At 43.4% G+C, this 24,948-nt stretch overlaps 1 protein-coding gene across 1 annotated transcript in view; it reads right to left on the bottom strand.

The window, feature by feature from the left end:
* Positions 1-4,999: 4,999 nt before the first annotated feature.
* PRSS23 (serine protease 23) overlaps positions 5,000-24,948 on the bottom strand; it is a 23,790-nt gene continuing 3,841 nt past the window's right edge. The window contains exon 2 of the mRNA XM_070749599.1: positions 5,000-8,521. Within this exon, the coding sequence (XP_070605700.1) occupies positions 7,397-8,515 (1,119 nt within the window). The 5' untranslated portion in view covers positions 8,516-8,521 and the 3' untranslated portion in view covers positions 5,000-7,396. The remainder of the gene's footprint in view (positions 8,522-24,948) is intronic.

Genomic DNA, 24,948 nt, shown 5'->3' with positions numbered 1-24,948 from the left:
GGGGGTCAATAATTCCCCCCCCGGGTGATGGACGGACAGATGGGATTGTCCTTGGGAGGCAGAACCCACAGCCACTCCGTCTTATCCGGGTTGAGCTTGAGTCTGTTGACACCCATCCAGGCCCCAACAGCCTCCAGGCACCGGCACATCACTTCCACCGCTTCGTTGACTGGGCATGGGGTGGAGATGTAAAGCTGGGTATCATCCGCATATTGATGATACCTCACCCCATGTCCTTGGATGATCTCGCCCAGCAGTTTCATGTAGATGTTGAATAGCAGGGGGGAGAGGACCGACCCCTGAGGCACCCCACAAGGGAGAAACCTAGGAGTCGACCTCTGGCCCCCCACTAACACCGACTGCGACCGGCCAGAGAGGTAGGAGGAGAACCACTGAAGGACAGTGCCTCCCACTCCCAACCCCTCCAGCCGGCGCAGAAGGATACCATGGTCGATGGTATCGAAAGCCGCTGAGAGGTCAAGGAGCACCAGGACAGAGGATAAACCCCTGTCCCGGGCCCGCCAGAGATCATCCATCAACGCGACCAAAGCGGTTTCCGTGCTGTAACCGGCCCTGAAACCCGACTGCTGGGGACCTAGATAATCGGCTTCTTCCAAGGACCGCTGGAGCCGGAGTGCCACCACCTTCTCGACAACCTTCCCCATAAAGGGAAGGTTGGAGACTGGACGATAGTTGTTAAGTACGGCTGGGTCCAGGGAGGGCTTCTATGTTTCTATGTTTCTACATCACCAAACCTCAGATTTTCCTTAAGTCTCTGCAGAAATGTGAACACCGTCCTTGGGCTAATTGCCTTGCTGTCAGTTTTCCTTATGCGTCTCCCACTCCTCAAATGCTTCCTTTCTCAAGGACAGCCCGAGTGGTTTTATGCATAAAACACAGCCCTCCATTAAGGAACATTGTACAAAAGGCAACGGTGGGGAAGAATTTCAAGTATGTCGTGTTTGCGGGCCAGAAAAATTCAAGCTGGAATTTCCAAGCACCTCTGGAACAATAAATAGAGGCATTATGAATTTGTGTTATTATAATAAGAGGATTGGAGGTGGGAGGGTTTCTGATCTTACAACTGATGGTCTGTCCTTCGCTTGGCAAAACGCCCTCTCCTTTGGAAGGACAACGTACTTTGCACACTCAAAAGCCAACAAATAGAGGTGAAGAGTTCATGGAAAGGTGCAAGAAAGGGGCGAAAAATTAGGAAGCTTTTGTTCTTTTTAGGGAAAAACAGTGAATTGAATGGACCTTTGTGAAATTAGCCTGGAAAAAAAGGGCAAGGAGAAAGTTTTCATCTCCCCAAACACTAGAACCAGGGAATCTGACTATATATTAATGTTGAGAAGATTAGACAACCTGTGCCCCATCAGATCATCATTTCACAGGTATTTCCTTACCTAAACAGAGAAGTAGAATGACCAAAAAACAGTAGGATTGGAAGCAATGTTTTATTTCTTGCCAGCTTCCCCATTGACTGTCCTTGTAGGATTATATGAGGGTGAGTCAAAAAGTAATGCCATTTTCTTTATTTCAGGTGAGGTTTTTGATAAAAATACCTGATTTTTTTTCCCCCAGTTACAAATGATTATTTATTTATTTATTTATTTATTTATTTATTTATTTATTTATTTATTTATTTATTTATTTATTTATTTATTTATTTATTTATTTATTTATTTATTTATTTATTTATTTATTTATTTATTTATTTATTTATTTATTTATTTATTTATTTATTTATTTATTTATTTATTTATTTATTTATTTATTTATTTATTTATTGGATTTGTATGCCGCCCCTCTCCAGAGACTCGGGACGGCTAACAGCGACAATAAAACAGTGTACAATAGTAATTTGGTATTGATGATTAAAAATCAATTAATATAAAAAACCAAACATACATACATACATACCATGCATAGAATTGTAAAGGCCTAGGGGGAAAGAGGATCTCAATTCCCCCATGCCTGGCGGCAGAGGTCTTATGAACTTAATTGGTTCTGGGATGAGGTTCATAAGGTGAAAAGTTCGTAAGATGAAACGATGTTTCCCATAGGAATCAATGGAAAAGCGATGAATGCGTGCAAGCCCAAAACTCACCCCTTTTGCCAGCCGAAGCGCCCGTTTTTGCTCTGGTGGGATTCCCTTGAGGCTCCCCTCCATGGGAAACCCCACCTCTGGACTTCCGTGTTTTTGCGATGCTGCAGGGGAACCCCAGCAGTGCAAAAACGGGTGCTTCGCTGGCAACAGAAGTCCGGAAGTGTGGTTTCCCAGCGAGGGGAGCCTTTGGCTGGCAACGGAAGTCTGAAAGCAGGGCATCCCAGCGGTGGTGACTTGGGTTCATAAGGTGAAAATAATTTGGAAGAAAAGGCAAAAAAATCTTAAACCCCAGGTTCGTATCTCAAAAAGTTCGTATGACGAGGGGGTTCAAGATTTTTTTGCCTCTTCTTAAGAACCATTTTCTATTTAAGAATCCGAGCCCGGAAAAATTTCCCAGGAAATTTGAGAGCGGCACGAAGGCCCGGCCAGTTTCCTGCCATTGCCCTTTTAATCCAGGCCATCTCGAGCTTTTTCGGGGTGCCAGAGGAGACTTTCAGTGGCGCTTAAGGAAGATTTGGCAGTCCAGAGCAAACAAAGCATTTTCCTTTGTCTGGGCACTTAGGAAGGAAATAAACCCTTTCACTGTGGTGACTCCCTCGCGTTGGTTCCCATACACCCGGTGCGAGGTTGCCTGTTGCAGTATAGCATAATGTTAGAATAGGATTTATATCTGGACCTCTAGCATAAAAATACTCTGCTTACCCTGAATCTATTATAAGCCAGGATAGGACGGTGCTAACTTGCCTAGTCTATATTCCTGGTAATTACTGGTGCAGGGAAACAAAAGGGCTCAATAAACATCTCACTAATAAACAAAGTTTACATCACTCCGGACAGGACGTTATACGATATGGAGTGGAAAGGCAAAAGAGGGCGCTTCAACTCAGCTTCGGTCAAATCGAGGAGTCACCACAGTGAAGGAAAGGCGCCGGCTACAAAGCGAGCGAGAGGGGAACCCTTCAGCATGGGAAGGAAGAGGAAGCAGGTAGCAGCAACAGCAGCAGCCGCCTTTTGGTCAAAGGAGCGGGAGGTTCCCCCCTCTTGCCCACCTGGGTTTCTCTCTTTGGTGCAATGTATGGGAAATAGCCTTGCACCGGGTGTATGGGAGGCGCATACAGAGTCCCTCTTTGTTTTTTAAGCCTTAAAGTTTTGGATTTATTTTATTCCCCTCACCCCACCTTCTCCTTCAGCAGCGACTGTCCTCCTCTTCTTCCTACTTCACCTCCCACCCAAATTCCAAGCTTTTATTTCTTTCCTAATGGGTTTACACGCATTATTTGCTTTTACATTGATTCCTATGGGAAAAATTGCTTCTACTTACAAACATTTCTACTTAAGAACCTTGTCACGGACTGAATTAAGTTCTTAAGTTGGAATTTATTTGTTTAAATTGAATTCCTTGTTGCTGAGGGGGAAACCCCTGTGGACATTCACAGACGTTTACGAAATGTGTTTGAGGACAATACTTTAGATTATAGCAATGTATGCAGGTGGGTCAGTCACCTAAATGACGAAAAGGTGGGAACTGTGAGCATAGCCAAAAATTGCAGTGAAGAAATGGCTCAAAGAACAGTGACTGTAAACTTATCCTTGAAAAATTTTGTTAGGTGGAATGAGAAGAATTCACAGTAACTTAATAAATGGCTTTTTGTTGTGATAAGCAGTAGTGGGTTGCAGCCAGTACGTCCCAATATGGCGTCAGTACGTCCCAAAGCAAAAATGCAGCTGTGCGCCCAGCACCAACTGACCGGTGGGCAGGCACACATGGTGCGATTTTCAGCTTCTGCACATGCGCTAGAAGCCAAATCTCATGTGAGGAAGTGCGCATAAGAGAGATTTTGGTGATTTTTGTTGATTTTTTGCTTCTGAGCATGCGCGGAAGCAAACATTTCGGTGAAAATTGATGAAATATCACTCTCACACATGTCCTCATGCAAGATTTTGCTTCTGGTGCATGCGCAGAAGCCGAATCTCATGCCAATGTGCCCGTGCCAGTCGCCAGGAGACTTCCGGTAGCGCCAGCGAAGAGGAATTCCCGCCTGGTGAGAAAAGGAGTCTGCTTCATGGTTTGGGAACACCTAGGTCAGAGCAGCTGTCTAAATTGGCCTTGCTTTGATCTAGTCAGGTTGTTCTTACCTTCTTTAACAGCCTATACCAGTGATGGCAAACCTTTCTTTCCTCGGGTGCCGAAAGAGTGTGGGCGTGCGTTATCATGCATGTGGGAGTGCCCACACCCATAATTCAATGCCTGGGGAGGGAGAAAACAACTTCCCCCACCCCCTGTAGGCCTTCTGGAGGCTAGAAACGGTCATTTTACCAACTTCTGGTGGGTCCAGTAGGCTCGTGTTTCGCCCTCCCCAGGCTCCAAAGGCTTCCGCTCTCACCTGCTTCCCCTCACCTGCTTCCCCTGCTGGCTACCACAACCACCACTGCTCGCGCTACCACCATTCGTCCTGCTGCTCGCACTTGCACCAGCTCTGCCCACGCTCGTGCCAGCTCCACCCCTACCACCCACACTACTGCCATTCCCCCTGAGAGCGAGAGGTGAACCGTGGCAGCGCGGGTGGCCACTTACCTTATTTTGGTCTCTTTCTGGGTTTTTTCGCTTCTGTGCATGTGCAGAAGCGAAAAAACCCAAAATCTCGCAAGCACACATCCTCATGTGAAATTCGGCTTCTGCACATGCACAGAAGCTGAACTCCATGCAGGGAAACCCACACAGGGTGCGCGCGCATGCTCCCAGCCTGTTTTGGTAGGGCCAAGAATGGTGACCCGCTCCTGTCCACGTGCCACCTGTAGCACCCGTGCCATAGGTTCGCCATCACTAGCCTAAACTTTTCTTACAAGAAGAAAACAAGGAAGTAAACCAAGACACACAAGAAACACACGAGGCGTTAAAACACGTGCTGTATTTGAACATCCTTACAAAATAAGTAGAATTACAATGCATGTTTCCTTTTCTATCCAGGGTTTATAAATATTTACAAGATCCTATGTTGGCCAAGTTGTCTTTGACGGTTTGCATCCTCTTTCAAACCACGAGGGCTTCGGGAAACGGCTCAATTGCATTTCTAAATGCTTAGAAATAAAGGGAAAAGATTTCATGAAATAGAGAGAGGCATACTGTGGGCATTGGACTGTTCCATTCTAATGCAGTACAAGGGGTCCTTGACTTAAGAAAGTTCATTTAGTGACTGTTCAAAGTTGGAACGGCACTGAAAGAAGTTGACTTGTGAACCTGTTTTCTTATACTTGCAACAGTTTGCATCATCTCTCATGGTCACAACATGAATCAAATACGCATTTCAATACCGTATTGGATTTATTGCTAACGTGATCCTTGGAGAAAGCTAATGTACATCCAGATCTCATACACTGCTCAAAAAAATAAAGGGGACACTTAAGCAACACAACTCCAAGTAATTCAAGCTCCTGTGAAATCAAACTGTCCACTTAGGAAGCAACACTCATTGACAATCAATTTCATCTGCTGTTGGACACATTCAACTTTGTACAGAACGAAGTATTCAGTGAGAATATTTCATTCATTCAGATCTAGGATGGGTTCTTTGAGTGTTCTCTTTGTTTTTTTGAGCAGTATATTTTGACAGTATATTTAAAAAGAAAGCAAGGAAAGGAATGGCGTTCTACCTTAAAAATATGTATTTCAGGGTTCGTTCAGTTTGGTCAAACTATTTCTTTTAGAAGAATATCAGCCTCAAGTTCCTATTGCCTTTTGCTTTTCAAACATTTTTTGTCAAGCCGGTAAGTTGGTGATAAATTAACAGCTTACCATACTATCTATAGAAGTCCTGATGTTTGTGGGAACTTGGGAGGGAGGATTTCAGGAGGGAATAGAGGAAGCCACAAAGCATTATTTCGAGTGATTCAAGGCCATCCTATTCGTACCCACCTGGGCGGAAGTGGAGGAAGGACTTGCCATGCCGGCACAATCTGAATGGGCAACGTGACAAGTTTGTGGGTGGCGGGACAAGGGATGTGAACTTTCAACCGAGTGGGAAACTCGGATCCAGGTTTCCCAGTGTAGGTGTCAGGATGGCTCTGGAAATAAATTGGAACTTTGAGGAGTACTTTGACACAGATTATGATTTAGTTCGAATGTTACCTGGAATCTTGACACTTTTGGTATCCAATTTCTACCTCTCATTGATTCTTATTGGGAATTGAAGACTGGGGAAGGAAGGAGGGTGAGGACTGTGAGAAATCACCAACCACAGAGAAAGGAGGAATAATGGCTGCCCAGAGGAAGAGCCTTCTCTGTGGCGGCCCCAGCCCTCTGGAACCAACTCCCCCTGGAGATCAGAACTGCCCCTACCCTCCAAAATTTCCAACCACAAAGGAAGGAGGAATGGGGAAACGTGTGTCATGACATCCCAAGTAAACTAATGCCTTATATACTAATAACTGATGATGCAACACACATCCAGAAGCGCAGAGCCTTCACCTGCCATGTCACAATCCTCTATTTGCTATTTTGGCATCACTGCATTTAAGAACAGATGGTGCCTGTAGCTGTGGCTGGTGATCTTCCTATTGGACCTATCCAATCTGGCACTACATGAGTGAGGTAAGAGCCAGCGAATCAGCAAGCACGTTGCTGAACGATGGCCCACCCTAAAAGGGAGATACAGATACTTTGCTTCAGCCCCGCCCCCAATCATTTTTACCTCAGCTATTGCTTATCCTAAAGTGAAAACTATGCAAAGGCCCAGGATCTGTGTCACGGGCGTGGACGCTGTGCTTATGGGCAAATGCTAACCTGGTGGAGTTCTTGGTCAACTCCCGCATCCTGTGTGCAGGAACTGTGCCCACAGAGTTGTTGAAAACAGAATTGTGCCCACGGAGCTGTTAAACCATTGAAGGGCCACACTTACCCTTCCCTACCGGATCAGTCCCAGGGGCCGGCGGGGGCACGCAGGCGGGCAGCAATGGGGACGTGCACTCCTGCACGAGAATTTGCTTCTGCGCATACACGGAAGCAAAGAAATATGTGAAAATTGCACAGAAACAAAGGAAGGCTGAAAATCACCGACTTCTTTGCTTCGGCGCATGCGCGGAAGCAAATTCTTGTGCGGGGATGCACGGGTATGTGGCAGGGACATGCAAATGTGCCTGCATCACCGTTTCCACTAACGGATGGGTGACCCCAGGCGTACAGAGGGCAACCCAACACTGTGTTAAGCGTATCCTTCCCAGCATGCCTCTCTCACTTTCCCTGCCCCTCCCCAGCGAGCCGCCGCAGCCTCTCTGGGATATCAATTGCCTCTATCCCTCTCTACACTCTTGGTAGTTCCCTGTGATCCAGAAACAAATCTGTGCGTATTTGAGGGGGGTGATACGAACGGCCACGTTGAAATCCTGGGGGGATCCGTTGGTGTCCACCCACTGGTGCCCAGAGAATATCCCTATAATTTTACGCTCCCATTTGTTATTCTGTCTCTTCCACATCCGGACATAGACTCCGGAACCGCTGGCCCCCGGCTGGGCATCGCACTGCTGATACAAGAGATCGTACGTTTCGTCTTTGATGTCACAGAAGCGGTAAACCAAGTTTCCAGGCCGGTCATTGTCGTAGCCCGAGAAGTGAATCCTTCCTTTGGGCAGCTGACGCGCTGTCGGGCTCACTCCAATCTTCATGAACTTCCGCTTATGGGGTTTCTTGAGCTCCAGGAGGGCGTAGTCGTAATCCATGCCGATGTCGTTAGCGTTCCCTTTGATCCATCCTTTAGGAACGTGTGTCCGTTTCACCCGAATCCACTGGAATTTCATTTTCTCGGGCTCAAGGGCGCTACTGTTGTTGGTCCTTTTGATGCCATCTTTCGGTTTGGGTCTCAGGAACCCAACCCGGAGCTTCTTGGCTCCCTTGACGTAACTCTTCCCATCGTGGATACAATGAGCGGCCGTCAAGACGTGTTTTTCAGCCACTAACGTTCCGGTGCATCCTGTGGACAACTTCACGGAAGTAGAAAAAGGGTAATTCAGCAAGAAGTCCTTGCCAAAAATACTAAATCTGGTGTCGTAGCTATAGATTTGTCTCTTTGTCCGCGATCGGCTCTGCTCCCCTGTGCTGGGCCTGCTAACAACGTAGATGCCGACTTCGGTTTCGGTACGGGATCCATTGGAGTACAGTGTCTCGTAGGACAAATAATCTTTCACTTCTTCATATGTTGGGAGTGGGGTACTTTTGTGGCAGGATGGGCCACACGGGGAGACCACTTCCAGCTGGGCTTTGGCATCAAAGTGTGGCTTGTCCAAAGTGGTCGTTAACTGGGGTAAAACGACGGGCACCTTGTAGGTTGGCCAAGTTGGCTTCCCATGCGGATGAGAGGGCACAACTTCTTTTACTATCCATAGGAGTAGGAGGAAGCTTGGCAATGCTGCCATGATGATCTGCAAGGATCCAGAGAAAAAGAAGAATTTTTTTTTACAATTAATGAGTAAAGAATTAACTATTATTCTACTTCAGTCCTGAAGAAACATAGAAACATAGAAGACTGACGGCAGAAAAAGACCTCATGATCCATCTAGTCTGCCCTTATACTATTTCCTGTATTTTATCTTAGGATGGATATATGTTTATCCCAGGCATGTTTAAATTCAGTCACTGTGGATTTACCAACCACGTCTGCTGGAAGTTTGTTCCAAGGATCTACCACTCTTTCAGTAAAATAATATTTTCTCATGTTGCTTTTGATCTTTCCCCCAACTATCCTCAGATTGTGTCCCCTTGTTCTTGTGTTCACTTTCCTATTAAAAACACTTCCCTCCTGTACCTTATTTAACCCTTTGACATATTGAAATGTTTTGATCATGTCCCCCCTTTTCCTTCTGTCCTCCAGACTATACAGATTGAGTTCATGAAGTCTTTCCTGATACATTTTATACTTAAGACCTTCCACCATTCTTGTAGCCCGTCTTTGGACCCGTTCAATTTTGTCAATATCTTTTTGTAGGTGAGGTCTCCAGAACTGAACACAGTATTCCAAACGCGGTCTCACCAGCGCTCTATATAGTGGGATCACAATCTCACTCTTCCTGCTTGTTATACCTCTAGCTATGCAGCCAAGCATCCTACTTGCTTTTCCTACCGCTCGTAGAAATAAAAGCTGAGGGAACCTGTTCTGGCTCAGGCTAGAGTCAGCTGATGGTTGAATAATAATTGCTTCTCAGACACTTCATATTCTATTTATTTCTTCTACTTAACTCTAGTACAATACATTTCCATTACGCAGCAAAATACTTTCGGTTTGTTCCGGAGATAAAATAGATCATTTATCTTTTTAATCACTCCACTAGCTGCTAGAAGGCATTCTTTAAATCTTAGGCTGGTTTCTGCTGATTAGAAAGGCAATAAAAAAGCAATAAATCACACAATAGCAAACTTACATCCCGGAGCTAAGCAGGCAAGCTGCCATGTTGGCTGGATGACAATTTGACGAAGCACTCCTGCTTCTGTCCAATTCCGGATGTGACGTAATTTATTAATTAATTAACTTACGTTCTAAAATGCATCTCAAAATTCCCTCCCGCTAATTTCTTCTAATCTCCTCTGCTCTCTTCTGAATTTGGGGTCTATCCATCTGGAATCCTGACAGCTCGAACTATCTGAAGACACATCTCATGCCCTCATCACCTCGAGGTTCGACTATTGTAATGCTCTCTACATGGGGCTACCTTTGAAAAGTGTTCGGAAACTTCAGATCATGGAGAATGCAGCTGCGAGAGCAATCATGGGCTTCCCAAGGCATGCCCATGTTACACCAACACTCCGCAGTCTGCATTGGTTGATCAATTTCCGGTTACAATTCAAACTGTTGGTTATGACCTATAAAGCCCTTCATGGCATCGGACCAGAATATCTCTGGGACCACCTTCTGCCGCACGAATCCCAGCGACCGGTTAGGTCCCACAGAGTTGGCCTTCTCCGGGTCCCGTCAACTAAACAATGTCGTTTGGCGGGACCCAGGGGAAGAGCCTTCTCTGTGGCGGCCCCGACCCTCTGGAACCAGCTCACCCCAGATATCAGAGTTGCCCCCACCCTCCTTGCCTTTCGTAAACTCCTTAAAACCCACCTCTGCCACCAGGCATGGGGGAACTGAGACATCTCCCCCGGGCCTATACAGTTTATGCATGGTATGTTGTGTGTATATTTTCTTTTAATAACCCACCTCTGTCGTCAGGCATGGGGGAATTGAAATTTTTTTCCCCTTCCCCCTAGGCTTATAGAATTTATACATGGTATGCTTGTTTGTATGATTGGTCTCTTAAATTGGGGTTTTTTAGATTATTTTTTAATATTAGATTTGTTACATTGTCTTCTTTATTGTTGTTAGCAGCCCCGAGTCTTCGGAGAGGGGTGGCATACAAATCTAATAAATAAATAAATAAAATAAATAAATCTATGTGCATGCTATCACTTGAAAACTGCTCTCCCATCTCCGCCTCTTCCTCACTAAAATTCTCTTCGTCTCCTAAATCAGATAAACCGGCAGGGAGCACACACAACAGAACCAGCAACAGAATAGATCCATACTGGCTTTCCACTTCAAGTATTAGGTCCTGGAGCCGTGACTGAATGAAGGTAGGGACTTTAAATTCAAGGGCCCAAAAAGAGAGGATCAAACTCATAATGGATAAAAGTGTAAATCTGAGACAGCGGTGTGCTGCATCTGTCAAAGAATCCAATGCAGTCTCAGGCTGCATCAACAGAGGCATAGAAAGCAATGGATTCACTTAGTGATTACATTGTCTGCTTAACAACCATGGTGTTCATTTTAGGAGTACAGTATTCACTTAACAACTGCTGCAAAAAAAGAAAGATCCTAAAATCATGTATGTAAAGACCTGCTTAATCAAAACTGTTCTGTCTAGGCCGGGTCCAATCAGAACAAAGAAGCCCACAGGCACTCAGCAAACTAAAAACTACATGGCTATTAAAACATCCAATAGAAAACAGGTTACGTTTTAGTCCTTGCTGGCAGCAGTTCCTGACCAAATTGTCTCTGAGATAAGGAGTGAGCCCCGGGCTGGAAGCCAAATCCAATTAGGAAATTCCTTTGAAGTGTTTCTGGCATTCAAGTGCAGACTTATAATAATTCTCTGTGGTTTTTTTTCAGATGATGGCATTTATTTATTTTATTTATTTATTTATTAGATTTGTATGCCGCCCCTCTCCGAAGACTCGGGGCGGCTAACAACGATAAAGAAAACAATGTAACAAATCTAATATTAAAAAGTAATCTAAAAAACCCCAATTTAAGAGACCTTTAAAGCCCTTCATGGCACTGGACCAGAATATCTCCGAGACCGCCTGCTGCCGCACGAATCCCAGCGACCGATTAGGTCCCACAGAGTGGGCCTTCTCCGGGTCCCGTCAACTAAACAATGTCGGTTGGCGGGCCCCAGGGGAAGAGCCTTCTCTGTGGCGGCCCCGGCCCTCTGGAACCAACTCCCCCCGGAGATTAGAACTGCCCCTACTCTCCTTGCCTTTCGTAAGCTCCTTAAGACCCACCTGTGTCGTCAGGCATGGGGGAACTGAGACATCTCCCCCGGGCATATACAATTTATGAATGGTATGTGTGTATGTATGTGTGTTTAGAAAATGGGGTTTTTAAAAATGTTTTTAGTAGAAATTTAGATTTGTTGTAAATTGTTTTTTGCACTTTGTTGTGAGCCGCCCCGAGTCTGCGGAGAGGGGCGGCATACAAATCTAAATAAACAAACAAACAAACAATCATACAAACAAGCATACCATGTATAAATTCTATAAGCCTGGGGGGAAGGGGGGGAAATTCAATTCCCCCATGCCTGATGACAGAGGTGGGTTTTAAGGAGCTTGCAAAAGGCAAGGAGGGTGGGGGGCAACTCTGATATCTGGGAGGAGCTGGTTCCAGAGAGTCGGGGCCGCCACAGAGAAGGCTCTTCTCCTGGGTCCCGCCAAATGTCATTGTTTAGTCGACGGGGCCCAGAGAAGGCCAACTCTGTGGGACCTAACCGGTCGCTGGAATTCGTGCGGCATTACTTGACAATGAGCTTATATAAGTTAGAATAGTATTCAAGCAAAGTATTTCTTGAACCCTGGATCTGGAACATCCAGCCATGATTACAAACGTTGTTCACCATGCCCAATTCCCCTCAGCCTGTCCCTTATATACTGACAAGGTGTGGTCAAGTGTCCCATAGAGCTACTAATACCAAGAACCCTTCCTTCTCAGATATTCATGCCTAGAGATAGTCCTTCTGACTCTTGCATCTAAGAGGGGTTCCACCACTTCCCCATCGTCCACTACCTATAACTGGGGGTGCTACTTGATCCTCAGTCCTTGAGGATCCTCAGACTCAGGTGACAGGAACACTGGCCTGGGATACCAACACACATCCATCTTCTGATCTTTTAAATCCGTGACCAGCTGAGCCGGACGTGGACCACTCACAATCACTACCAAAAGTGGCACCAGTTCGGATCGGTTCATGTGAACTGCAAGCAGAAATTTTGAGTAATTCCGAGAACTGGCAAATGCTATCTCTGGCTGGCTCCACCCTCCCACCCCCCCTGTTTCCTGTCCTATTTTCCAAAACCATCCTGTGCAAATTTATATGCAGCTCACACTCAGTGGATCAGGGCATAGCACATTCCAACTTCACCCCACACAGACAAAAACACACTCACATACAAAAATATTTTGCTTTAATCAAAGCAAAATTCAAAGCAGTGTTATTTCAGCAGATTCCATTCCATTGCACTCCACTCCATTCCATTCCATCTATTCCATTCTATTGCATTCCATCCCATTCTATTCTATTCTATTCCTTTCCATTCTATTCTATTCTATTCTATTCCATTCCATTACATTACATTCTATTCCATTCCATTCTATTCCATTCTATTCCACTCTATTCTATTCCTTTCCATTACATTCTATTCTATTCTATTCCATTCCATTCTATTCCATTACATTCCATTCAATTCTATTCCATTCTATTCTATTCCATTCCATTCCTTCTATTGCATTCTATTGCATTCTATTGCATTCTATTCCATCTATTCCATTCCATTCCTTCTATTCCATTCTATTCCTTTCCATTCTATTCTATTCCTTTCCATTACATTCTATTCTATTCCATTCTATTCCATTACATTCTATTCTATTCCATACCATCTATTCCATTCCATTCTATTCCATTCCATTCCTTCTATTGCATTCTATTGCATTCTATTGCATTCTATTGCATTCTATTGCATTCTATTGCATTCTATTGCATTCTATTCCATTCCATTCCATCTATTCCATTCCATTCCTTCTATTGCATTCTATTGCATTCTATTGCATTCTATTGCATTCTATTGCATTCTATTCCATTCTATTGCATTCTATTCCATCTATTCCATTCCATTCCTTCTATTCCATTCTATTCCTTTCCATTCTATTCTATTCCTTTCCATTACATTCTATTCTATTCCATTCTATTCCATTCTATTCCATTCTATTCCATTCTATTCCATTCCATCTATTCCATTCCATTCCATCTATTCCATTCCATTCCTTCTATTGCATTCTATTGCATTCTATTGCATTCTATTCCATCTATTCCATTCCATTCCTTATATTCCATTCTATTCCTTTCCATTCTATTCTATTCCTTTCCATTACATTCTATTCTATTCCATTCTATTCCATTCTATTCTATTCCATTCCATCTATTCCATTCCATTCTATTCCATTCCATTCCATTCTATTCCATTCTATTCCATTCCATCTACTGTATTCCATTCCATTCCTTCTATTGCATTCTATTGCATTCTATTGCATTCTATTCCATTCTATTCCATCTATTCCATTCCATTCCTTCTATTCTATTCCATTCCATTCCATTCCATCTATTCCATTCCATTCCATTCCAAACAGACCAGTAAATTATTAATATTCAGAAGTCTAAAATGCTTTACAATGCTTAAGGCAATGTTTAAAAAAAATTTGCAGCCCAGCCTCCCTCCCTTTCAAATTGCCCGCAACCCCCTGGAAGTGTCTCAACCCACAATTTGAGAACCTCCACACGATTGCATTGCTCGCTTCCAAGAGGCTTGAAAAAACAGTCGTGAAACTCAAAACCCGCTACCCACATTTCTACTCCTCAAGAGGGGGTGGGAAATCAATGCCACATTATCCAAAGCGTTATGATGAATACACAAGAGGGAAGAAAACTACTCGGTAGCAAAGGACCGGGGGGGGGGGGGCATGAAAACAGCAGGATTGTGGTGGTGGTTGGGGGATGAAAATTTTATTTGAAAAATAGCCAGGCAGCTAAAGCACCACAGGCGTCCGAATTCCCAGAGCAAAGTGGGAGGAAACCTCGCCCACTCCCTGGTCAGCCTTATTCAAACAAACCATAGCAATTAGATGCATCTTATTCCTATTTAAACCCAGCTGGGGTTAAATCAGTAATAGTCGGCGCGGCATAGCTTCCTTCTTTAAATGCTGCAAATGAATGGAATATGCAGCCGGATTTAAGAAAAGGTCCCTGGTACGGGGTGAAAAAGGGGGGGGAAATCAATGTATTCATTAGAGTTGGTCTACTCCGGGTCCCGTCGACTAAACAATGTCGTCTGGCGGGACCCAGGGGAAGAGCCTTCTCTGTGGCGGCCCCGACCCTCTGGAACCAACTCCCCCCAGAGATTAGGACTGCCCCCACCCTCCTTGCCTTTTATAAACTTCTTAAAACCCACCTCTGTCGTCAGGCCTCTGTCATCAGGCCTGGAGGAACTGAGAGGGGCGGCATATAAATCCAATAAATCTAATCTAATCTAAATCTGCCTATGTAATTTTGTGCATGATATGACTGTGTGTATGTATTTTATCTATTGGGTTTTTCCTTTTTAGACTTTTTAATGTAAAACTGTTATTTTAGATTTTAATTATTAGATTTGTTACCATGTATTGTTTTTATCACTGTTGTGAACCACCCCGAGTCTACGGAGAGGGGCGGCATAAAAATCTAATTAATAATAATAATAATAATAATAATAATAATAATAATAATAATAGATTTAGATTTAATTGGATTTCTATGCCGCCCCTCTCCGAGGACTCGGGGCGGCTCACAGCATGTACAGAAAAACAAGAAACAATAATAACAATCCAATTAATACATTAAAAAAACAATCTTGAAATTCTAATTAAAAAAACTATCAATACCATTCATTCAACAATCAAACTAAAGCATTCATTGGTCGGGAGGAAGATCTAAGGAACCCCAGGCCTGGCAGCAAAGATGAGTTTTTAAACTCTTTCGGAAGACAAGGAGGGTGGGGGCAGTACGAATCTCCAGGGGGAGCTGATTCCAGAGGACCGGGGCCCCCACAGAGAAGGCTCTTCCCCTAGGTCCCGCCAGCCGACATTGTTTGGTTGACGGGACCCTAAGGAGACCAACTCTGCTGGGATTCATGCAGCAGAAGGCAGTCTTGGAGATCTGGTAAGGTACCGTATTTTTCGGAGTATAAGACGCACTGGAGTATAAGACGCACCTTGGTTTGGGGGGAGGAAAATAGGGAGGGGGGAAAATCTACCTACCAGGTATTCATCTGGCTAGCAACCTTAGCATCCTCAGCACATTATTTTAGCCCCTGGTTAGGGCTGGGGGGGAAAACCCCTTCTTCGTAGGGAGTAGCAAAGAAAAATTCCTGCTAGCAGAGAAGATTGTTAGCACCTTGTTAGGGCTGAAAAAACTTTTTCCCAGAGGGAGTAGCAATGAATTAATTAACTATGGAAAGATGCCAGGGGGTAAAACACCCAAAGCCATCTGGAAGTGTACGGGATTCGTGCCAACAAATACAGTAGTCGCACAGCAGATATATGGGGCAGTAATGAGCTTTCCATGCGCACACACACACAAATATAATAGGTTCGTGATGTTATTAGATGTTGGCAGGGCAAGTTGAATGACGTGGCCTGACTTGCCTTCTTTTGAACATTCTTCCCTTTGAAAAAAAAAAGAGTTTGGATATGCGCTGGAAAAGAATTGGATATAATAGAACCGTGATAGCGAAACTAAGGCACGCGGAGCCAGGGGTGGGCAGTATACAGGATGGGGTGGAATACAGTTCCACCGGTGGAAATGAAGATGTATGTGCAGCTCCAGCTGATCGGCGGCTGTCACTTCCCGAATTACTGGTCTCGTCTCGGCTCTTTTTCCCTGCTGCTGCTGCTATATCTGCGCTCCTTGCTTTTTTCCTCTTTCCTCCTTCCTGGCCTCAGACGAGCTTCCCTCTCTCCTGCCCGGCTACCCTCCAGCCTCACGCGGCTACCCCCCGCCTAGCAGCATTTATGCTTCTAGCAGCACCTGTTCGCCTAGCTACCCAACCTGAAATGGGGGGAGACCCAGGAGACTCGGCGCGGCTCACAACAACAATAAAACAATGTACAACAAATCTAATAATTTAAAAAACACTAAAAACCCCTTATTAAAAGCAAACATACACACAAACATACCATGCATAAACTGTATAGGCCCAGGGGAGATGTCTCAATTCCCCCATGCCTGACGGCAGAGGTGGGTTTTAAGGAGTTTACGAAAGGCAAGGAGGGTGGGGGCAGTTCTAATCTCTGGGGGGAGCTGGTTCCAGAGGGTCGGGGCCGCCACAGAGAAGGCTCTTCCCCTGGGTCCTGCCAAACGACATTGTTTAGTCGACGGGACCTGGAGAAGGCCAACTCTGTGGGTCCTAACCGGTCACTGGGATTATTATTATTATTATTGTTGTTGTTAATTAGACTTGTATGCTGCCCATCTCCGGAGACCCGGGGCGGCTCACAACAACAATATAAACAATATAAATACAAATCTAATAATTAAAACTATGACTAAAACCCCATCATCTTAAAAAACAATCAACATATCACAATCATATCCACACATAACGTTTAATGGTCAGAAAGGGGGGGCACTACTGCTTCCAGCCCTATGATTCTATCCTCCATTGCTTCAGCAGACCTTGTTCAGCAACCAAAAACGAAGAAAATGCTATTTGTTTTTGGGCCAGACCAAAAAAGGCATTTGGTGAGATTGGATTGGAGAACGAATGCGGGTGTGTTCACGGTCATTCAGATAAGAAGTTAAACATTAATTTATCTCCAAAGGAACCGTTTCATGTAACCCCCTCTAAGTATCTAAATGAAAAACATACCCAGCGAAATTAAACATGTTAGCCAAGCTCTGCTCTTGAATTCTCAAACCACAAGGATATTATTCCCCAACACACACACACACAAATGCAGCCTTGCCAAAGAAATGTCCACATTTATAACCAAAAAGCAAACTGATTCAATTACGCATCTAATGTACACTGTTCAAAAAAATAAAGGATCTGAATGAATGAAATATTCTCCTTGAATACTTTGTTCTGTACAAAGTTGAATGTGCACAACAGCATGTGAAATTGATTGTCATTCAGTGTTGTTTCCTAAGTGGACGGTTTGATTTCACAGAAGTTTGATTTACTTGGAGGAGTTATACTCTGTTGTTTAAGTGTTCCCTTCATTTTTTTGAGCAGTGTATATATTGGAAGCTTGGGCCACGTGTGAATAAATACGGTTGTAAAATTTTGAAAGTTGTTTTGGAGCGGCAGTAGCAACCTAGCAAATGTCTTGAAAGCCCAGCAAGAAAAGAAAAACCAGTTGGCAGAAATTTGGCACATCAGAAACATCAGGCCAAAATCCAACCCTGTTAACAGTGGCCTGTTTCTCACAACCACACTGTCATGATGCTTTAACCAAGAGTTAGTAAGCTACAAATGCCTAGGTTTGCTTACTGTTCCAAGCCATAATTTACAAATTTATTTATTTGTATTTATTTATTTTATTTGTCATACAAATATAGTATTGTATTGTAGTATGTTTGACATAATAGAAGTATAAATTAGAGATAGAAAAGATAAAAAGACATTAGGACAGGAATGGTAGGCACAAAGGTGCACTTATGCACACCCCTTACAGACCTCTTAGAAAAGGGGAGAGGTCTATTGTAGAACTACGACGTCTAAAACACAATCTAAGTATTGCCCACAAAATCATATGCTGCAACGTCCTGCCTGTCAATGACTACTTCAACTTCAACCGCAACAACACAAGAGCATGCAACAAATTCAAACTCAATATTAATCGCCCCAAGCTTGACTGTAAAAAAATATGACTTTAGCAATTGAGTTGTTGAAGCGTGGAACTCATTACCCGACTCAGTAGTGTCAACCCCTAACCCCCAACATTTTTCCCTTAGACTATCCACAATTGACCTCTCCAGGTTCCTAAGAGGTCAGTAAGGGGCGTACATAAGTGCACCAGTGTGCCTTTCGTCCCCTGTCCAATTAGTCTCCCCTTATCCCATATATCATATATCTTTCCTCCCCTTCATATATCTTCTCCTCTATTTTCATATCGTTTACTTATAATGTAATACTTCATGCCTATCCCCCTCAATATGTATTGTGTATTGGACTAAATAAATAAATGAATGAATGAATGAATGAATGAACGAATGAACAAACAAACAAACAAACAAACAAATAAATAAATAAATAAATAAATAAAATAAATAATGTAAAGTTGAAGATTGGGGGAGGAAACAACAGAGTCCGGTAGTGAATTCCAGGTGTGAAATAATTGTACAAAGGAGGCCCTTTATGAGCAACATAAAAAAATAAGCATCAATTATTTCATTTCAATTTTCATTTCATTATATTCAGAAATGTTCAAATTAGTATGCCAATGCCAAAGATGGTCAAAAAATTCTGATTTTGCAGGCAAATCTATCTATAAATTGAAAAAAATGTGTACAGCCGGGGGGGTGCTTTTATGAGCAAAATAAATAAATAAGCATTAATTTTTTTCACTTCCGTTTTCATTTCATTGTGTTCTGAAATGTTCAAATTAGTATTATACTAGTGAAAAAAGTATTCACAAAAACAATTCCAGTAGCTGGAACCAACCCTTTTATACTCTGGGTCTAAAAGGACCTAGAGGAGCACAAGTGTAACTCTTTTTGCCCAGCAAAAACTAAACAACCAAAAAAAAACCCACCTCCCTTAGAAAGAACCCCTCAAATGAGGCAAAGTCATGGAATTTCAAGTTTCAGATATGGAGGGAAATTTTTTTACAAGCTCTCAAAAATCGTTTCGGATCTAAAAGGACCCGAGGAGGACATCAGGGTTAAGACCTTCCACCATTTTTGTAGCCCGTCTTTGGACCCTTTCAATTTGATCAATCTCTTTTTGTAGGTGAGGTCTCCAGAACTGAACACACTATTCCCAATGTGGTCTCACCAGCGCGCTATACAGTGGAATCACAATCTCCCTCTTCCTGCTTGTTATACCTCCAGCTATGCAGCCAAGCATCCTACTTGCTTTCCCTACTGCCTGACCGCACTGTTCACCCATTTTGAGACTGTCAGAAATCCTTCTCTTTTGAAGTTTTTGCTAACACAGAACTGCCAATACAATACTCAGATTGAGGATTCCTTTTCCCCAAGCTATTTTCCAAAGCACTTTATAATCCGATAAAGAATAAGGACATAAGGACATAAGAAGAGCCCTGCTAAATAAGACCAAAGCCCATCGAGTCCAGTATTCTGTGTCACACAGTGGCCCACCAATTGTACATGTGGATCTTGAGTAGAAAGAGAAGGCAAGACCCTCCCTTTCCCTTGACCCCCTACAAATGGTACCCAAGGAAATCCTGCCTGCCTCAACAAACATAGAGGTGGCACATGGACATCCGTTTCAATAACCACCGATACACTTGGCATCCATGAATCTGTCTAATCCTGCCTTGAAGCTATCCAGGCTGACAGCTGTCACAGCCTCTTCTGGAAGTGAATTCCATAAACCAACGACCAACTAATAATGGATCCTCCACAATGGCCAAACCCACAGGCTGCTCTTTATAGCAGCCTCACTAATGACCACAGCCCCACCCAACCACAGTGGCCTCATTTTCTTTGATAATAATCTCTCAGTTGTTGTTGCCTATGCATCGCTCTCCACATGCGTGGCTGTATCATTAACTCTTGTTCTGAATCCAAGGAGGAGCTAGATAATTGATCTCCTTCGGAGCTGTCTGCCACACTCTCCTCCTCCCTGTCACTCATGTCTTCTTGGTCAGAGGAGCCTTCATCAGCAGATTCCACCGGGGGCAAAGCAGGCCTGCAGCATGTGGATGTCTCCCCCACATCCAAAGTCCTGGGGCAGGAGCTGGGCCAGAGCTAACCACAACAGTAACTGGGGCGCATGAGTGAGCAAAGTAGGGTTTGTGTGATGCGAACCGGTAGGGAAGGTAACTGGAACCCACCCCTGCTCCTTGAAGTACCTTTTCTGCAACATGTGTTTGGAGGACTTCAGCAAAACGTCAACTAGAGACAGAACGATTTCCTGGGCAAACACTCACAATGCTTCAGCCAAAAGGACTCTAATTAATTGCCTTGAAAACTTGCCAGATTGGGAAAGCAGGGTGTAAATCAAATTAGGAAACAAACAGATAATAACTCCAATGGGTGGGTCAAACATGACAGCTCGCCTTAAGTGGAAATAAACTCAAAATCGGGAGGGGGGGGATATTACAGCCAGTCTGCATGGAAACTGTATGAACATAATTTCTGTTTGGTTTAAAGTCACTGGGTGCGCAGAAGCTGTGGTTGGCAGCAATTAAACCCAATTAGACACTTCTTCAAAGAAATAAGAATACAGTGATACCTCGTCTTACAAACGCCTCGTCATACAAACTTTTCAAGATACAAACCCGTGGTTTAAGATTTTTTTGCCTCTTCTTACAAACCATTTTCACCTTACAAACCCACTGCCGCCGCTGGGATACCCCGCCTCCGGACTTCCGTTGCCAGCGAAGCACTTGTTTTTGTGCTGCTGGGATTCCCCTGAGGCTCTCCTCCATGGGAAATCCCACCTCCGGACCTCTGTGTTTTTGTGATGCTGCAGGGGTATCCCAGCAGCACAAAAATGGGAGCTTCGCTGGCAACAGAATTTCGGAGGTGGGGTTTCCCAGCAAGGGGAGCCTCAGTGAAATCGCAGCATCGCTAAAACAAAGAGGTCCGGAGGTGGGGTTTTGAGGACTTTGGTGTTTTTGCGATGCTGCGATTTCACTGATGCTCCCTTCGCTGGGAAAACCCACCTCTGGACTTCCGTTGCCAGCAAAGCGCTCATTTTTCCGATGCTGGGATTCCCCTGCTGGGATTCCCCTGCAGCATCGCAAAAACACAGACGTCTGGAGGCGAGGTTTCCCATGGAGGGGAGCCTCAGGGGAATCCCAGCAGTGCAAAAACGGGCGCTAGGGCTGGCAAAAGGGGTGCATTTTGGGCTTGCACGCATTAATCACTTTTCCATTTATTCCTATGGGAAACATTGTTTCATCTTACAAACTTTTCACCTTAAGAACCTCGTCCCAGGACCAATTAAGTTTGTAAGACAAGGTATCACTATAATTACATACTTTTATATATTCTAGATCAGTGATGGTGAACCTATGGCACGGGTGCCACAGGTGGCACACAGAGCCATATCTGCTGGCACGCAAGCCGTTGCCCTAGCTCAGCTCCAACATGCGTGAGTGTGCCGGCCAGCTGATTTTTGGCTCGCACAGAGGCTCTGGGAAGGTGTTTTTGGCCTCCAGAGAGCCTCCAGGGAGATGGAGAAGGGTGTTTTTACCCTCCCCCGGCTCCAGGGAAGCCTTTGGAGACTGGGAAGGGGCGAAACACAAGTCTACTGGACCCGCCAGAAGTTGGAAAATAGGCCATTTCTGGCCTCTGGAGGGCCTTTGAGGATGGGAAAAGGCATTGAATTATGGGTGTGGGCACTAACGTATGCGCGATAGCGTGCGTCCACGCTCTTTTGGTACCCAAGGAAAAAAAGGTTCAGCATCCCCTTATATAGAGCACTGGTGAGACCACATTTGGAGTACTCAGTGGTTCATGACAGACTACTTCTAAAACTCAAATCCTACGGCATGTGGGTGAGCAGTGTGGTCGGGCGGTAGGAAAAGCAAGTAGGATGCTTGGCTGCATAGCTAGAGGTATAACAAGCAGGAAGAGGGAGATTGTGATCCCTCTGTATAGAGCACTGGTTAGACCCCATTTGGAATACTGTGTTCAGTTCTGGAGACCTCACCTACAAAAAGATATTGACAAAATTGAACGGGTCCAAAGACGGGCTACAAGAATGGTGGAAGGTCTTAAGCATAAAACGTATCAGGAAAGACTACATGAACTCAATCTGTATAGTCTGGAGGACAGAAGGAAAAGGGGGGATATGATCGAAACATTTAAATATGTCAAAGGGTTAAATAAGGTTCAGGAGGGAAGCATTTTTAATAGGAAAGTGAACACAAGAACAAGGGGACACAATCTGAAGTTAGTTGGGGGAAAGATCAAAAGCAACATAAGAAAATATTATTTGACTGAAAGAGTAGTAGATCCTTGGAACAAACTTCCAGCAGACGTGGTTGATAAATCCACAGTAACTGAATTTAAACATGCCTGGGATAAACATAGATCCATTGTAAGATAAAATACAGGAAATAGTATAAGGGCAGACTAGATGGACCATGAGGTTTTTTTCTGCCGTCAGTCTTCTTTGTTTCTATCACTGGTCTAGATATTTCTATATACTCGTATTTATTTATTATTTATTTATTGGATTTTATTTATTTTATTTTATTTATTTATTTTGTCCAATACACAATAATACACAATGTAGGTTATAGAGGATATAGTAGAGAAGAAATATGAGATATAGGAGAGACTATAGGACAGGGACGGAAGGCACTCTAGTGCGGTTATGTACGTGACTTCTTAGGAATCAGGAGAGGTCAACCATGGATAATCTAAGGGTAAAATTTTGGGGGTTAGGGGATGATACTACAGAGTCTGTTAATGAGTTCCACGCTTTGACAACCTGATTACTAAAGTCATATTTTTTACAGTCCAGTTTGGAGCGGTTAATATTAAGCTTGAATCTGTTCTGTGCTCATGTGTTGTTGTGGTTGAAGCTGAAGTAGTCTTTGACAGGCAGGACATTGCAGCATATTATCTTGTGGGCAATACTTAGATCATGTTTAATGCATTGTAGTTCTAAGCTTTCAAGACCCAGGATTGAAAGTCTAGCCTAGTAGGGAATTCTATTTCGAGTGGAGGAGTGAAGGGCTCTTCTGGTGAAGTATCTTTGGACATTTTTGAGGGTGTTAATGTCAGAAATGAGGCATGGGTTCCAAACAGATGAGCTGTATTCTATGATGGGTCTGGCGAAAGTTTTGTAAGCTCTGTTATGATTTGTATGATATGTTTATAAATTGGATTTGTATGATATAAATTTATAAATTTATACCTATCATATGTTTATAAATGTATACCTATCCATCTATTTATTTCATTTTCTAAAACAAAAATAAACATGTGTATAATAAGGAATATAAGGAAATATAAGAATATAATAAGGAATATAAGAAATATAAGGAAATGAGTAAAGATCTGTAAAAGATTATTGTGATGTATATATTTTTAATTTGCAAAATCTAATAAATCTTTTTAAAAAGAATAATTATATATTTCATCATCTGTAAATCTTGCCATTTTTCCCTTGAGTTGTTGTGGGTTTTTAAAGTTTTGGCTTAGTAGAATTAAACTAAAATAAGTACAAAAATTATTCACATAGAGAACATATGTTTCCATAGAAAGCCCCTATCTCCAGGAAAGAAAAAAATATGCTATTTTGCCTCATTAAAAACACATTTCAAAACATTCCCAAATAAGCCAAGAATTTCCAGACATACTTTATTCTGATTTAAGAATCCAAAGCCTTAACCGAGATAAAAAGAAACCACAGTTTAATGTGAACTGTATGAGCATGAATTAGACAATTGCTTCAAATTATCTTGTCTGAAAACCCACTGGTTAGTCACCTTGGTTTAATAACATTTGTTGCAATGTTGTGGTATTGGCCTGGCCAGAGGCGGGTTTCACATAATTTTCCTACCTGTTTGCCCAGCACTGAAAATGTGAGCACACACACACTCACTTCGGTTGTGTGCACATAGAAACATAGAAGATTGACGGCAGAAAAAGACCTCATGGTCCATCTAGTCTGCCCTTATACTATTTCCTGTATTTTATCTTAGGATGGATAGATGTTTATCCAAGGCATGTTTACATTCAGTTACTATGGATTTACCAACCACATCTGCTGGAAGTTTGTTCCAAGCATCTACTACTCTTTCAGTAAAATAATGTTTTCTCAAGTTGCTTTCAATCTTTCCCCCAACTAACTTCAGATTGTGGCCCCTTGTTCTTGGGTTCACTTTCCTATTAAAAACACGTCCCTCCTGAAATTTATTTAACTCATTAACATATTTAAAGGTTTCGATCATGTCCCCCCCCTTTGGGGTTTATATCTCCTGCTCTGTGCTGTGTGCTATTGTTCGGTGCAAAACACCCCTACACCTTGTCTCAAAAAAATAATAATCACGTTCCCTGGGGTCAAGTCCTCCCCGCCCCCTTGCATTGCTCCGGGCCCACCCAGGGGGGCCTGCCCCACTATTTGAAAACCACTGTACTAGAGAGAGCAAAACTTTGATCTTATTTATTTCATCAAAACCGACACAGACTTCAGAAGAGAATCAGAACTGCAGAAAAAACAATTGCAACCAGTCAGCCTTCCATTGAGGACCTGTATACTGCACGAGTCAAAAAGAGGGTGGGAAAAATATTTACTGTCCTCTCACACCCTGGACACAAATTGTTTCAACTCCTACCCTCAAAACGTCGCTACAGAG

Source organism: Erythrolamprus reginae, chromosome 4, assembly GCF_031021105.1.
Source record: "Erythrolamprus reginae isolate rEryReg1 chromosome 4, rEryReg1.hap1, whole genome shotgun sequence".
Lineage (NCBI taxonomy): Eukaryota > Metazoa > Chordata > Lepidosauria > Squamata > Dipsadidae > Erythrolamprus > Erythrolamprus reginae.
This window is presented reverse-complemented; position numbering and strand designations above follow the sequence as displayed.